The following is a 16,403-nucleotide window of genomic DNA, read 5'->3' as shown; positions in this document are numbered from 1 at the left end:
TGTTGGTTAAGGGCTGTAAGTAAGCATTTCACGGTAATGTCTACACCTGTTGTATTCGGCGCATGTGGCAAATACAATATGATTAGATTAGATTTGATTTGCTTGTAATTGTTAAGGAGTTTTTCAGGATTGAAAAGAAAAGGAATAGAGCTAAGCAGAGGCTAAATCCTAAAGGAAAACCTGGTTCAGTCTGCTTTCCACCAGACACTGGGAGATTAATTCACCTTTTAGCAGGACAATAACCTACAACACAAGGCCAAATCCACAATAGAGTTGCTTACCAAGAAGACAGTGAATGTTCCTGAGTGGCCGAGTTACAGCTTTGACTTAAATCTGCATGAAATTCTATGGGAAGATTTGAAAATGGTTGTCTAGCAATGATCAACAATTAATTTGACAAAGTTTGAAGAATTTTGAAAAGAACAATGGGCAAATATTGTACAATCCAGGTGTGCAAAGCTCTTAGAGACTTACCCAAGAAGACACAGCTGTAATCGCTGCCAAAGGTGTATTGACTGAAGGGGGTGAATACTTACAGTATCTAATCAAGGTATATTAGTGTTTTATTTGTCATTATTATTTTGTTAATGTTAGAGTATTTTGTGTAGATTAATTTAAAATAAATCACAATTAAATTAATTTCTATCCCACTTTGCAACGCAACAAAATGTGAAAAAATCCAAGCGGGGTGAATACTTATGATACCCACTGTATATGTGACACTTCCACCATACAGCAGGACATCAACCAACTGGTCAGAACAAAACAAGATTAAACTAAACCCAACAAAGTGTAAAGTCATGTACACCTGTTTCAGCCACAATCCCAACCTACCTCCGCCACACTTGAGGTGGTGTCCAGCCAAAGGTGATTCTGACATGTATTGACCCAGGAGTGTGAATACTAGATATTTCTGTATTTCATTTTCAATAAATTTGCTACAAAATCTAAAAACATGTTTTCACTTTGTCATTATGGGGTACTGTGTGTAGATTGGTGAGAAAAAAAGTATACATTTAATCAATTTTTAAGTCAGGCTGTAACACTACAAAATATGGAATAGTTTAAGGGGTGTGAAAACTTTCTGAAGGCACTGTACATATAAAGTGCGTTAAACAGTATGTAAAAAGTATTACAGTGACCAGTGTTCATTGACTCTATGTACATTGGGCAGCAGTCTCTAAGGCTCAGGGCAGGGTACTGGGCAGAGGCCGGCTAGGGGTGACTGTTTAACAGTCTGTTATACAAGTGGATGGTTTTAAGAGGAACTGAGGCATATTACTTATATCACTTTGTCAATATTGATCTGTGTCAGAGATAATAGAATCTGCGGCCACGGAGAAGCCGGGAAAACGGGAGGGCTCGCTAGTATCCCACATTCCATGTGTCTCTCCTCTAGCCCGTCGCCACCTGTCCCCTGGCTCCCCCTCCACGTCCTGTTCCCCCGTTGCGCCTCGTCGGGTGCAGTCGGCTTTTACGGTGGACCGGATCCTGGACTGCCGGCGGGTGGGGAAGGGTCTCTTATTTCTGGTGGACTGGGAGGGTTATGGGTCGGAGGAGCGGTCCAGGGTGCCCAGGAGGGACATTCTGGACCCAGGGCTGATGTGAGGTTGGTGTGAGGTGTGAGCCAGGTGTGGTGCAGGATAGACAGTAGGCAGTAGGCAAGGATGGTGAAACAAGGATCTTTACTGGTGGTCCCAAAAGCCAGGATACAAGACAACAGACTATTCACAAAAACAAATGAGGGGCACATAGGTCTCCCAAAACAGGCTGACAGCTAACAATACGAAATACTAACTCTGACTGAAAACCACAAAGACACAGGGAGAACACTTCTCGAGTACCTGTACTACCGTCTCGTGATCAGACACTGATACGTACTGCTTGACATCAAGGAACTAGCAGAGAAAACTGAGCAAGGGAACACAGGGAAGTGAGGGCATAAATACACAGGTGAATCAGATAGACACAGGTGACACCAATAGGCATATAATTAGTCCCGACTGGGAGTGAGGAGGTGCCTATGGTTGTCGGAGGATGACACCTAGTGGGTCGCTCCGGAACTGCGACCCACTCCTGTAACAGTATACAACTCAGGGAGCTTTCGAAAGCCTCATAAAGAAGTGATTGGTAGATGGTAACAATAACAAATCAGACATTGAATATCTCTTTAAGCATGGTCAAGTTAATAATTATGCTGTGGATGATGTATTAAACAACCTAGAGAAAACAAATATATAGTAATCCTTCTGAACTGAGCTGCAGGACAGGAAGGAAACTGCTCAGGGATGTCACCATGAGGCCATTGGTGATTTTAAAATAGTTACAGAGTTCAATGGTTCTGAAGGGAGAAAACTGAGGATGGATCAACAACATTGTAGTTACGCCACAATAATGACCTAAATGACAGAGTGAAAAGAAGAATACAAATATATAGAAAAATGCATCCTGTGTGCAACAAGGCACTAAAGTAATGGCAAAGGAAAAAACTTTTTGGCCTAAATGCAAAGCCTTATGTTTGGGGCAAATCCAACACAACACACCACTGAGAAACTGCCTCCTTATTTTCAAGCATGGTGGTGGCTGAATTATTACATTTACGTCATTTAGCAGACGTTCTTATCCAGAGCGACTTACAGTTAGTGAGTGCATACATTATTTTTTTATTTTTCATACTTCCCCCCATCGGAATCGAACTCACAACCCTGGCGTTGCAAACGCTGTGCTCTACCAACTGAGCTACATCCCTGGTATGGGTATGCTTGACATTGGCAAAGACGGGAGTTTTTCAGGATACAAATAAATGAGAAGGAGCACTGGCTAAATCCTAAAGGAAGACCTGCTTCAGTCTGCTTTACACCAGACACTGGGAGAGGAATTCACCTTTCAGCAGTGTTGCTTACCAAGAAGACAGTGAATGTTCCTGAGAGGCCAAGTGACAGTTTTGACTTAAATCTGCTTGAAAAGCTATGGCAAGACTTGAAAATTGCTGTCTAGCCATGATCCTCAACACCTTGACAGAGTTTGAATAATTTTTAAAAGAATAATGGGCAAATATTGCACAATCCAGGTGTGAAAATCTCCTAGAGACTTACCCAAGAAGACACAGCTGTAATCGCTGCCAAATGTGTATTGACTCAGGGGGGTGAATACTATCAGTATCTATTCAAGGTATATTAGTGTTTTATTTGTCATTATTCTTTTTTAAATGTTAGAGTATTTTGTGTAGATCAATGTCAAAAAAATCACAATAAAATTAATTTCAATCCCATTTTGCAACGCAACAAAATGTGAAAACAATTCAAGGGGGGTGAATACTTATGATACCCACTGCATATGTGATACTTCCACCATACAGCAGGACATCAACCAACTTGTCAGAACAAAACAAGATTAAACTAAACCCAACAAAGTGCAAAGTCATGTATACCTGTTTCAGCCACAATCCCGACCCACCTCCGCCACACTTGAGGTGGTGTCCAGCGCCAAAGTGCTCGGTGTGACATTCCAAGCCAACCTAAAATGGGACATGCACATCTCCGACATTACCACCAAAGGGTACAAACAGAAGGCTCTTCATGATGAATCATCTTCGCTACTTCTACCTCCCTCTGAAGACCTTCTGACAGTCTACACCTGCTTTGTCCGTCCAGTGCTCGAGAACGCCGCCCCGGTATGGCAACCAGGTCTCACAGCCCACCAACACAACTTGAGAAGATCCAATGGCGTGCAACCAAAATCATCATGGGCCCCAGCTACATCTCCTATGACTGCATGCAATGACCTGGGCTTGGAGACCTTGGAGTCCTGCTGCACACACCTATGCAGATCCTTTGCTCAGAAGCTTGCAAAATCCCAGGAAAACAGCAAATGGCTGCCTCAGACGAGAAGCCATGTCAGTAGCAGATCCACACGATCCAGTCACAAACGAAACCTTATTTCTACTCGGACTGACAGATATTACAACAGCCCTATGCCTTACTTACTTTAAGCTGTGAAATGGTTGTTTCTGGTGAATTTTGAAGGGAAAATACATCCAAATTCTCACCTGATGACCTGTTCGTCCTCTCACTGCCTCAACACGGGCAGTGCTCTCTCTTTCTCGCTCTCTCTACTGACTATCTCTGATCCCTACCATGACAACCAAATGAAATCAAAATGTAGGCAACAACTATTTTGTTATAACACTTGGGCTACAGTCAGCAAAGATGAGCAGTTGAACTGGATAGTGCCTTATAACTCAAATTCTCACTTGATGACGTGTTCGTCCTCTCCCTACATCTCGGTACTCTCTCACTCTCACTCTCTGTATTGCCTGTCTTTGACCCCTGCCATAATCATATGTCCAAATACCATTATCATATAACAAAAACGGTTGGCCTTAACAATGATGGGGTTAGCTTATTAACATGAATTAGATTCTGCTTTTATTACCTTAATTATTTATTTACTGGCTGGCAATATGTATAGCTAGCTAGCTGACTACATATTATTAATTGTAGAGTGTAGTAAGCTAGCTAGCTATGTAGCCATTCATTCATTTACTTATAGTCCTCTGCATTCCCAAATACAGTAAAATCTTATGTCCTCCTGTACTTTTCTCCTCTTTGGCGTTGGCACCTCCATTAAGGGCACTAGCTACTTTTTCACTAGGCTGAACACTGACTCACTGAGTTCATCTGAAACTGCAGTTGAAAAGGAAAAGAGGAAGATCCAGATACTGGGCTAGCTTTTGTGCTACGTTAGCCTAGCTAAAATTGCATCACTTGGTATAAAATTATGTTTACACAATATTATCTCATCACCAATAGTTACACAACAACATGTTTATTAACTTTTACTCATTTTAAACTTTCAAAACATTTATACATTGGAGCGCACGTGAATATAGCTACCTCTCCTCAGCAAACACCACAAAGAGCAAGAGAGAGTGCATAGTGCGCACTGCTTAACTGTTACAGTGCATTTCCACCCTCAGAAAGCTAGCAAGCAGGCTAGGTGGTGCTAGGTCTCAACAGCCAATCCAGTAGTGGCTGGAAGCTATAGTGAGCTTCGATTGGTCAATAGCATTGCGATATTGCGGAGTATTTGCATAAAGTTCAGCTTTCCCCAACCTGTTTGCACTCCCTCACCCATGCTTGCATTGCCCAACGGTCCCCGCCCACTTCACTTCCCTCCATTGAAAAATAATAATGTGTCATCGCCCCCATTGTGTTATGTGGAAATGCACTGTTACTGCAGACCAAAGCAATTCATTGCAGACCGATGAAAAGGGAAAGAGAGGAGAAATTGCGCATTGCTCCGTTCTCCATACCACATTTCTAAATTGCACCTTCAGTATGCTACTAATCTAACTCTCAACAGTAAGTTGAGACCCGACTGAGCTCCTAAACATATTTATAAATAAAAAAGCGGCCGCTTATGTCGCTTATTGGCTGGGCCGGCACTGCTTCAATGTCTACATACAAATGCTAAAAAGCTATCACTACAACCCAGTGTAGACAGGCTAAATCAGGCACATGCTATATAAAAATAAAAATAAAGGTTTTATTGTCACATACACCTGGTCAGCCATAGTTTTACAGGGTCAGCCATAGTAGTACGCACGCCCCCCCCCCCGGAGCAAATGAGGGTTAAGTGCCTTGCTCAAGGGCACATCGACAGCTTTTTCACCTTGTCGTAAAAGCACTTCCCCAGCGGAGCCTCAGTTGTTATTCTTTAACTCAAACCTGCTGTACACCTGCTTGGACTTCATCTTGTTGTAGTGGTTGACCAGGTCCAGTTTGCTGTGGCCTAAGGTCATGCGTTTCTGGTCCTGCCGGTTTATCATGGGGGGCGGATGCGGGGGAATCTGCTTGGTCTCCGGCTCTGTCTGGGAGAGATCTGGCACCCCAAAGACTGTGCTGTGAGGAGGAGACCTCTTGAAGACGTAGGTGTCCTTCTCGGTTTGGGGGAGGTTGTCCTTCTTGGTTGGGGTGAGGAAGAAGTCAGTGAGCTTATTGAGGAGGGGGTTAGAGGGAGTCCTCTGCTTGGCAGAGAGTTTGTTGTCCAGCACTGGAGACTGTGTCTTGGGGCTACTGTTGAATAGGCTTGACTTGTGGTTGTACAAACCTAGAGCCTGAAACTTGGACGTGGTTCTGCCAATGTTTGGTCGGAGGAACTCCATGGGGCTGGACTTGGACCACTCTATCCCGACCGAATGGCCGATCCCAGAGGAAGGGCGCTCTGAAACTGGGCTGTGATTGGTCCAATTGTGGTAGCCTCTCGTGCCTTGGGTGGTCTGATTCTGAGGGGTGGGAGTTAGTGCCCCTCCTCTCCTCTCAGGGCTCAGGTGAAAGTTGCTGGGCTCTTTCTTGTCTTGACCTTGAGTGACCTTGTAAACCGTATTTGTCATGTTGGGTGCTGCCTTGACGCTGGACATGCTGCTACTGGATTGGCTGCTGGAGTTCTCCGAACTCAGAACCCTCTCCCTATCCTGTGCCCTCTCGGGGAAGAAGTCTAGCCCCATGTTGGGCGCCATAAAAGGGTAGGGGTAGTAGGGGAGACCCTCCTCATCGGGGTTATGGAAACAGTCAATGATCTGAGAGTCAGCGTACAGGCAGCGGAATTCTCGGTCGAAGCTGTCGGTGATCCGCCCAGAGAAGTGCATCACCAAGTTGCTGTGGACCTGCGCCGAGAGCCAGCTGAAACTACAGGAAAAGGAACATGATGGAAAACAATGACGTCTTCAACAATTACAGTACAGTACATGTACAGTATGTACACAAATGTACACAGTACACAAATGTACGCAGTACACAATGGGCTCAATATTCCGTCAGTACATCCCTACTCAGTAATGTTTTACTTAAAAACAATTTACCTGTACTGCACAAAAACGTTTAAACTTATGAATGGATTGCGCACTATTTACAAAACCTACAGGGAAAATATATGTAAGTACATCCTGTGCAAATAGTAACTTATTCTGGTGAAAAACCAACATATCTTTCTATCAGCTTTAGACGACATGCAGCAAGCAATATGAGACAGTTTGACCACACTTTACTTAAGGGCGTATAGTTATAATACATTATTTGTTTTAAGCATTATGAGGCCTTATAAAGTTTCATAAATCAACTTATCTTATGTCATTCTATATTGCAATTTCCAACAGGCTAAAAATGACTGATTCATTATAACATGAATCTTAGATGAAATGTACACATTATAAGTAGTTCATAGATACTTTTGACAAGTCAAAACCATAATGTGTTATACCTGTATTATAATAGTGTATTATAATATCTGTGTTATCAACAGTTTTTTAGGGTGTTTTTAAACAACCAAACAAATATGAACAGGCTTACTTTGAATTACATTTGAATATTGAACCAGAAGAACAACTTGGGTACACAGCTTCCCAGTGTTCCTCTGTATGTGAGCAACTGTTTTTGTAGTGTCATATAAGAGATGTTTGAAGTACCTATTTATTTCACTTTAATTGTTGTAAAGCCTGATAGTCAAACATGCCAACTTGCCTTTGAGTTCATAATTTCTAAAGAAAGTTTAGCACATATGAACAAACAGCAGACTACGGACAGAACCACTTCCAAATGTAAGGCATTTTGTTTGAATTTCAAGATGAACATAACATGGAACTACAGATACAGTGAGGGAAAAAAGTATTTGATCCCCTGCTGATTTTGTACATTTGCCCACTGACAAAGAAATGATCAGTCTATAATTTTAATGGTAGGTTTATTTGAACAGTGAGAGACAGAATAACAACAACAAAATCCAGAAAAACACATGTCAAAAATGTTATAAATTGATTTGCATTTTAATGAGGGAAATAAGTATTTGACCCCTCTGCAAAACATGACTTAGTACTTGGTGGCAAAACACTTGTTGGCAATCACAGAGGTCAGATGTTTCTTGTAGTTGGCCACTAGGTTTGCACACATCTCAGGAGAGATTTTGTCCCACTCCTCTTTGCAGATCTTAAGGTTTCGAGGCTGATGTTTGTCAACTCGAACCTTCAGCTCCCTCCACAGCTTTTCTATGGGATTAAGGTCTGGAGACTGGCTAGGCCACTCCAGGACCTTAATGTGCTTCTTCTTTATCCACTCCTTTGTTGCCTTGGCCGTGTGTTTTGGGTCATTGTCATAGTGGAATACCCATCCACGACCCATTTTCAATGCCCTGGCTGAGGGAAGGAGGTTCTCACCCAAGATTTGACGGTATATGGCCCCGTCCATTGTCCCTTTGATGCGGTGAAGTTGTCCTGTCCCCTTAGCAGAAAAACACCCCGAAAGCATAATGTTTCCACCTCCATGTTTGACGGTGGGGATGGTGTTCTCGGGGTCATAGGCAGCATTCCTCCTCCTCCAAACACGGCGAGTTGAGTTGATGCCAAAGAGCTCAATTTTGGTCTCATCTGACCACAACACTTTCACCCAGTTCTCCTCTGAATCATTCAGATGTTCATCGGCAAACTTCAGACGGCCCTGTATATGTGCTTTCTTGAGCAGGGGGACCTTGCGGGGGCTGCAGGATTTCAGTCCTTCACGGCTTTGTGTGTTACCAATTGTTTTCTTGGTGACTATGGTCCCAGCTGCCTTGAGATCATTGACAAGATCCTCCCGTGTAGTTCTGGGCTGATTCTTCACCGTTCTCATGATCATTGCAACTCCACGAGGTGAGATCTTGCATGGAGCCCCAGGCCGAGGGAGATTGACAGTTATTTTGTGTTTCTTCCATTTGCGAATAATCGCACCAACTGTTGTCACCTTCTCACCAAGCTGCTTGGCGATGGCTTGTAGCCCATTCCAGCCTTGTGTAGGTCTACAATCTTGTCCCTGACATCCTTGGAGAGCTGTTTGGTCTTGGCCATGGTGGAGAGTTTGGAATCTGATTGATTGATTGCTTCTGTGGACAGGTGTCTTTTATACAGGTAACAAACTGAGATTAGGAGCACTCCCTTTAAGAGTGTGCTCCTAATCTCAGCTCGTTACCTGTATAAAAGACACCTGGGAGCCAGAAATCTTTCTGATTGAGAGGGGGTCAAATACTTATTTCCCTCATTAAAATGCAAATCAATTTATAACATTTGTGACATGCGTTTTTCTAGATTTTTTTGTTGTTATTCTGTCTCTCACTGTTCAAATAAACCTACCATTAAAATGATAGACTGATCATTTCTTTGTCAGTGGGCAAACGTACAAAATCAGCAGGGGATCAAATACTTTTTTCCATTACTGTATATTTCCAGTAAACTCTACAGGTAAATGCTTTTGCATTGACGGAGGGCTTGGCACATGCGTACAAACATAATTGCTTGCGTTCTCACCCACAAGTTAATAATAATAATAATAATATGCCATTTAGCGGACACTTTTATCCAAAGCAACTTACAGTCATGTGTGCATACATTTTTACGTATGGGTGGTACCGGGGATCAAACCCACTACCCTGGCGTTACAAGCACCATGCTCTACCAATTGAGCTACAGAGGACCACTGTTAAACCCTTGTAGCCCATCCTACCTGGTCCTTACCCAGTAATGAAACATCATCACCTGAGCAAACAGCTGACACTTCTGACTTTCTGTCTGAACATAGAGACAGAATATAAACCTACAAAGCTGCATATTCCCCATAAAGTGAAGTGAGACATAGAAAAAGTGTAAGGCCAAGGAGGCAAAGTACAGAATCATCTGTACTTCCTCTACACACCTTCCTTTAGTCTACACAAAGTCCATAATACGCCTGAGTGTTCTCAAAACCACGTTTGTTCAACTGTTGGCACTACAATGTAGTGTGTGGGTGCATGTTAGAGTAAGTTCTTCAATTGTTAAGACACACTTACTGAGACATATTTTGTAACACCTCCTTACATTACTTGCTATTGAGCATTTAACTGTAATTACAATTCTTGCTCAAGTGTTCTTGGCTTGTTTCAAATGCTTCCAATTCTATCAGTCTTAAAAGAAAAGCACTGTAGGCTACTAGCGTTGGGAGACATTGAATCTACATCAAAGATAAATTTGCGATAAATGCAGTGGTTATTTAGCTGTTATAACGGTTAAATAGTGGAAAATTACAAAATGTCCCCGGATGCCGTCATGATAACGTTTTCTTTATTAAACCATTTATCAGTAAAAACTGCTTACAGACAACCATCAAAGTCTGCTCTCTATTTAATGGGATCATAGCTACCCAGCCTTGCCTTACATGACAAACACTTGCAGCACAAGGTGACCTTCATCCTAGAGGACCTGTCCCATCCACTCTCCGAAGAGTTTGACCTATTGGCTTCTGGAAGCCGGTACAAGGTACCAAGGCTCAAGTGCAGGACAGCACAAAGCACTTAGGAATGGGATGTTTACCTAATGACTAAAATGAAAATTGTGTTTGCCTGAGTCACCGTACTAAGTAATTCAGAGTGTCACCCAATATTGGTGGATAGACAATGTCCAGAGCAGGGCTAGCATTTAGCTGAAGCAGCGTACCATACAATATACGAATTCTCAGTTCCAGCTTATCTTTATTTTGTATTTTATTAGGATCCCAATTAGCTGTTGCTGAAGCAGCAGCTACTCTTCCTGGGGTCTACAATATTGCTTTACATTTACTGTAAATGAATAGATAACTAAATGGTATGTATTTTCCCAAGACACAAGAGTACTTACCTGTATGACCCAGCAATGACTTCCTCACAGTCTATAATCATAAACTTTTCCTGGACCTGCCCGGTGAACTTTTTTCCACTTTTAGTGCAGTACGTATCTCCACACACACTGCGTATTCTCATGTTCTGGAAAGGCAATGAAAATGTATGATTTAGTGGAAATAATAACACCAATAAGATTAACAATATCTTATTGGTGTAACAAAGTCTGTCTATGTGAAATTATGTAAATGTGGCAAACACTAAATTACACTAGATTCATTTTAATCTTTAAATCTATCATGTCTTTAAGTCTATTATGATGTACTGTATGTTTGTCTCTTGTAGTTGTCTCAGTTTTCACACAGTTTCCATACTGCACATTGTAAATTGAATGCATGCACACACACAAAATGAAAGAGAAAGAGAGGCAGACATACAGATAGAAGTCCTGTTTATACCTGGTGCTAATATGGGTCCTTTGTCCTGATCTTGTCTACATTCTGATTGGGCCCACATTTCCAGAAATGTGTCTACACATGGTATTAAAATGTGTCTATTATCCATCAACTGTGTCTGCACTGTGACTGGTCCCTTCCTTTATGCAAATTATTTTACAGCTATTCTTTCAAAATATGATTTATTTATTGTAAGACACATATTGATGTAATCAATCAATGGTGCCACCTGTCAGTGATTTTAGAGGGCAGAATCATGATGATTCAAATGGTTTCTCTGTCCAGATCTGTCTACACTTGTAAGATATCCAGACTCAATGCGTGTCTGACTACCTCCGGAGGTAGGCAGGATGATCTGATCACAATCAGATCACAATGTGTCTTTTGATGTCTAAACCTGTTTAAAAATATGGGAACAATCAGAATTTGGACAAGATCAGGACAAGTTAGAACCAGGTATAAATGGGGCTAGAGAGAGAGATGGAGACAGTGAGGGGGAGAGAGAGAGAGAGAGAGAGAGAGAGAGAGAGAGAGAGAGAGAGAGAGAGAGAGAGAGAGAGAGAGAGAGAGAGAGAGAGAGAGAGAGAGAGAGAGAGAGAGAGAGAGAGAGAGAGAGAGAGAGAGAGAGAGAGAGAGAGAGAGAGAAATACACAGTACATTCTATTCAGCAATCCATCCATCAACTCCCTCAGGAACATTTCTGTACAGTGTAAAAACAAATCTGTAAAATGTACAGTAACTTACTGACAGCAAATTGGCCAGTAAATTACTGTAATTTATTTTACAGTACAGCTACTATAATCAATTTGACAGTACCAAAAATTTTACGTTAATCTAATTTACAGTACCAAGTCAGATACTGTAATCAAATGTACAGCACCAATTACAATTACTACATATGACATCAATTACCCAAGTGACATCTACCCAGTGTTCTTTGCAAGTTTTCATTTTTACATTTACACATTTACATTTTGGTCATTTAGCGGGCACTCTTGTCCTAAGCAACTTACAGTCGGTGCGTTCAACCAAGATTGATACAAAAAAACATATATCACAGTCAATGCAAGTAAAAGGTTTCTGTAACCGTTAGTGAAAATATTCATGTAGTTAAGTTGTTCTTCAAAATAATTCTAATTACAACAACATATATTATGATATATCTATAACTATCTCTGGATAGTGCCAATACATTTCTGAGATGTTCACAGTAACTTATTTTTTTACACATACATACACACATACATACATACACATACATACATATTTACATACATATATACACATACATATACATTTCCTTTAAAAATATATATTTCCCTTTATTACTGTTCACAGAAACTTAATGACAGCTTACTGTAAATAACTATAATGTCAAAGCAAAGAAACACAGTCCAATACTGTAAAACGGACTAATAAACTGTAAGAAAGTTATATTTTACAGTATTTTACTGTAATTATAAGGGTTTGGAGCAAGAAAGCTGGCTGCTAGGCATTTGTATATTACAGCATATTAATGAATACTATATATTTTATATCACTTGCACTTCTATAGGCCTAAAGAATGGCTTCCAAACCTGGACTTACTTAAATATTCAACCATTAAAGGTTTAAGACCCACTGCCACTCTGATATGTCCCCTATATATATTTAATTGCTAGAGAACTACTACCACATATCACTTAAATTGGTACAGGACTCTCACTAACGAGTGTAACGAATATATCCACTTACAAGGCACGCCTTAAAATATATGTTAATGAGCCAGCGATTTACAGTATGCTGCATTAAATATACAGCAAAACAGCAATACGGTACTTTATTGTTGAATTGTATTAAAAAACTATTCAGCAATTGCTCATAGTGAATATGCAATTATATATTACAGCATACCAACTGATATTTGGTGTTTTATATCACTTGCACTTTAGACCTTAACAAAGACTTCTAAACTGACAGTGACTACAGGGCAAAACAGATCAAAAGGACATGGCTAGCCACTCAACCATTAATGGTTTGAGACTTGCTGCCATTCTGATCTGTCCCCTACATAAATTAAATTGTTCAGGAACCACTTCCACATATCAGTTAAATTCGTACAGCATTCTTACTAACGGGTGCAACAAATATAGCCTCTTACAAGACACACCTCAAAATATGTTAATGAGTCATAAACAACAATACCATGCACCCACTAGTGTTCAAAAGCTTTTTGGTGCTCTAAAAATGTGGTATGGTATTGTATTCTGAATTACAGTTAATTACTGGCAGCAATTGGCCAGCAAATTACTGTATATTTTCAGTACAAGGTTTGTAGAATTCCTAAAATACAGTATATTACTGTATTCTGTGGGGGTAGAGCATTCTCACTCACGGGTGCAAAAAATATAGCCTTTTACAAGGCATGTTTTCAAATATGTTAATGAGCCAGAGACTCTTTCCCCACCCACAACATTTTCCCACAATGCACAATAATAAATTATGTAAACAGAAATTACAGAAAAGTCTTACAGTGTGCTGTAAAACACATTTACTGTCGTTAACTGTGCATTCTTACAGTGTAAGCCACACGTGTCAAACTCATTCCACGGAGGCCCGAGTGTCTGCGGGTTTTCGCTCCTGCCTTGTACCTGATTGATGAATCAAGGTCCCTAATTGGGAAGGAACTACCCACACCTGGTTGTCTAGGCCTTAACTGAAAGGAAAAAACTAAAACCTGCAGACACTAGGCCCTCCATGGAATGAGTTTGACACCCTTGCTGTAAGCCAACCAGGTGAACCCATGATCCACCACGTCACACCCTTCCACCATGACTTACACCCAGCTGAGAGTTCAGGATGTCCAGGGCTGCACACATGTCAGCAAAGTAGTTGAGATTCTTATCATCCAGGAGAATGTACACAGGGACCTTGCGTTTGTTCGAGGCCTCCATCAAGTCACATAGCAGATCAACATCTGTGAAGAGGTCCATGACCAAAGCTATGACCTGCATGCACAAGGAAAAGTTTATCAATACAGAAATGAAATTTTCTGACAACAGGGTTATTTTCAGTTTGTTAATTTTATTTATAGGCCTATAATAATTATGTTGTTCATCACATCTGTATTTTGTATGTTTACATGTACCAGCCAGGTATGAACGATAATTAAAACTATCATAATTTTTTAAAATCAGAATCACCTTTATTCACTAAGTACATTTATATTTACTTTGTAAAATGGTGCTATTGGTGCTAAGATCATCAAAAGCACCATTTTGGCTAGGATCAATGACACCTTTTTCAATAGCTCATTGGGAAATTTTGACCGCTAGGTGTAATAGAGGGTGTGCAGGAGAATGCGAAGATACTCCCTTTTTAGCCTATTGAAAAAAATAGTAATATACCCCTTGATGAGCACAATATAATGCTCTCCTAATGAGCTTAACATATAGGGCATTATAACACTTTGCTTCATAAGGCCTTATAGTCATAGATGATTAAGAGCCGTTAGTAGCACCTATGCTGTGCATTATAATAATGCATTATGCAGAGCGTGCTCATTAGGCATTATAAATGTGCTTATAATGCATTATGAAGAGGGTATTCATAGAACATTTTAACAATCTTATCTAACACAGGCCTGCATGGCTTTTTGCCAAGGCAAACATGAGCTGGAGTCCTGTATGCCTCTGTAAAGACTGTTGTAAAACTTACTGCTCTCTCACTAGGCTACATTTTCTTCAAATGAACATGACACACACATAAAACAGGCTACAAAGAAACAAACCAAATAATAGCCTAGGCCTATTGGCTACTGTCTGTATGGTGATGCCTCTTGCTCCAAAACAAAACTTAAAAAGGCTTGTATGGCCCCCCATTACCTTTTAAATAAATGGAGGTCAATTAATGTGACTAGTGACTACATGTAAAACATGCATACATGGACATGTTTAGACATGACATCAAATAGTTCAACTGTTTGTTAGCAAAATAGGCCATAGCCCTAACAATGCCACAGGAGAGGTAGAAAAATAACCCGTGCCTTTTAGGGACCATATTAGTCATTGGCCTTTTAAATGGTTTAAAATAAAATAATAATGGGCATATTTTTTTATATAATTCAATGACTTACATTTTTTGCTTTATTTATTAATGACCGAATGAGGTCTTTCAAATTGTGAGTCTTGTCCCGTTGGAAATAGATCTGTGTTTCTGAGGGTCCGTATCGTTGGGGGTTTTCTGGCCATCCTAGTTCCAGAATAGGTGGCTCCTCGTCGGACATCATTGGGAAATAGGTCCCGGAGGTAAGCTCCGACACCGTATCCCCCTCTCCAATGTCCCTGTCAGTGCCATTTGAGCTGTTGTTATCAGAGCTACAGTTTTTGGCTACATTCTCGGTAATATAACGAATCTCAAGCGGTGAGAGAAAGTTTAATTCCTTTTCCTCTGTCAGAACTTGTCTGTATTCCTTCTCCCCATACTCCAGCAGAGCGTCTGTTGCCAACCTGGCCGCCTCATTGTGGCTGAGTTCGAGCGTCGACCCTTTTCGCCATGGGTTCTTCACTTCTTCCAACCTGCTGGCGAGCTTACCAAGCGCTTTGCGCCCGGAGTTCTGTGTCGGCCGTAGCACGTCGGAGTTTATCATTCTGCCTGTGCAGCACAAAGGTAACAGGTGGCAGTGTCCTCTCGTGCTCTACAATACTCTCACATAGCAGATTTAAAATCTAAAAACAAAAAAAGACAAGTAGTTTCTTTATGAAAACAGCCTATGCTGAAATGGACTTGACTTCTCTAGTTGCCGATCATGACTGCGACTCTATTCCCACGGGGGCTTTTCTTATTGTTGTTCTGTTCAGAAGAACACCACCTCTTGCTCACCTGTATTTACCTGATGCGGGGGTATCCAACATGAACTGGCTCCACCTCTCGCTCACATGATATGAAATTGCAAACCTGTCCCTGGCGTCTCTCGTGGTAGCGCGTTTAAGGGAGGGCTTTAGCAAAAAATGTCCACCTCAATAGAGAAAAATTGTAAGAGAGTGAACATTATTTATAATAAGGGTTACATGGAGAACATCGGACCTCTGAAATGAAAATGGATGGCCCTCCCTTCAGCAAAACACACTGAGTATACCAAACATTAGGAACACTTTCCTAATATTGAGTTGCACACACCCCCTTTTGCCCTCAGAACAGCCTCAATTCGTCGGGGCATGGAATCTACAAGGTGTTGAAAGCATTCCACAGGGATGCTGGCCCATGTTGACTCCAAAGCTTCCCAAAGTTGTGTCAAGTTGGCTGGATGCCCTTTGG

At 41.1% G+C, this 16,403-nt stretch overlaps 1 protein-coding gene across 1 annotated transcript; it reads right to left on the bottom strand.

Moving 5' to 3' along the window:
* Positions 1-4,813: 4,813 nt before the first annotated feature.
* LOC311138441 (protein FAM83C-like) lies at positions 4,814-15,980 on the bottom strand. The gene is made up of 4 exons (XM_084173122.1): positions 15,223-15,980; positions 13,928-14,095; positions 10,673-10,797; positions 4,814-6,689 (listed from the first exon to the last, which is right to left on the bottom strand). Exons 1-4 carry the CDS (start codon positions 15,733-15,735, stop codon positions 5,705-5,707), a joined length of 1,791 nt encoding a protein of 596 aa, XP_084029248.1. The 5' UTR covers positions 15,736-15,980; the 3' UTR covers positions 4,814-5,704.
* Between the last annotated feature and the right edge of the window lie 423 nt (positions 15,981-16,403).

Source organism: Coregonus lavaretus (genome assembly GCF_964263955.1).
Source record: "Coregonus lavaretus genome assembly, chromosome: 12".
In the NCBI taxonomy this organism is placed as follows: Eukaryota; Metazoa; Chordata; class Actinopteri; order Salmoniformes; family Salmonidae; genus Coregonus; species Coregonus lavaretus.
This window is presented reverse-complemented; position numbering and strand designations above follow the sequence as displayed.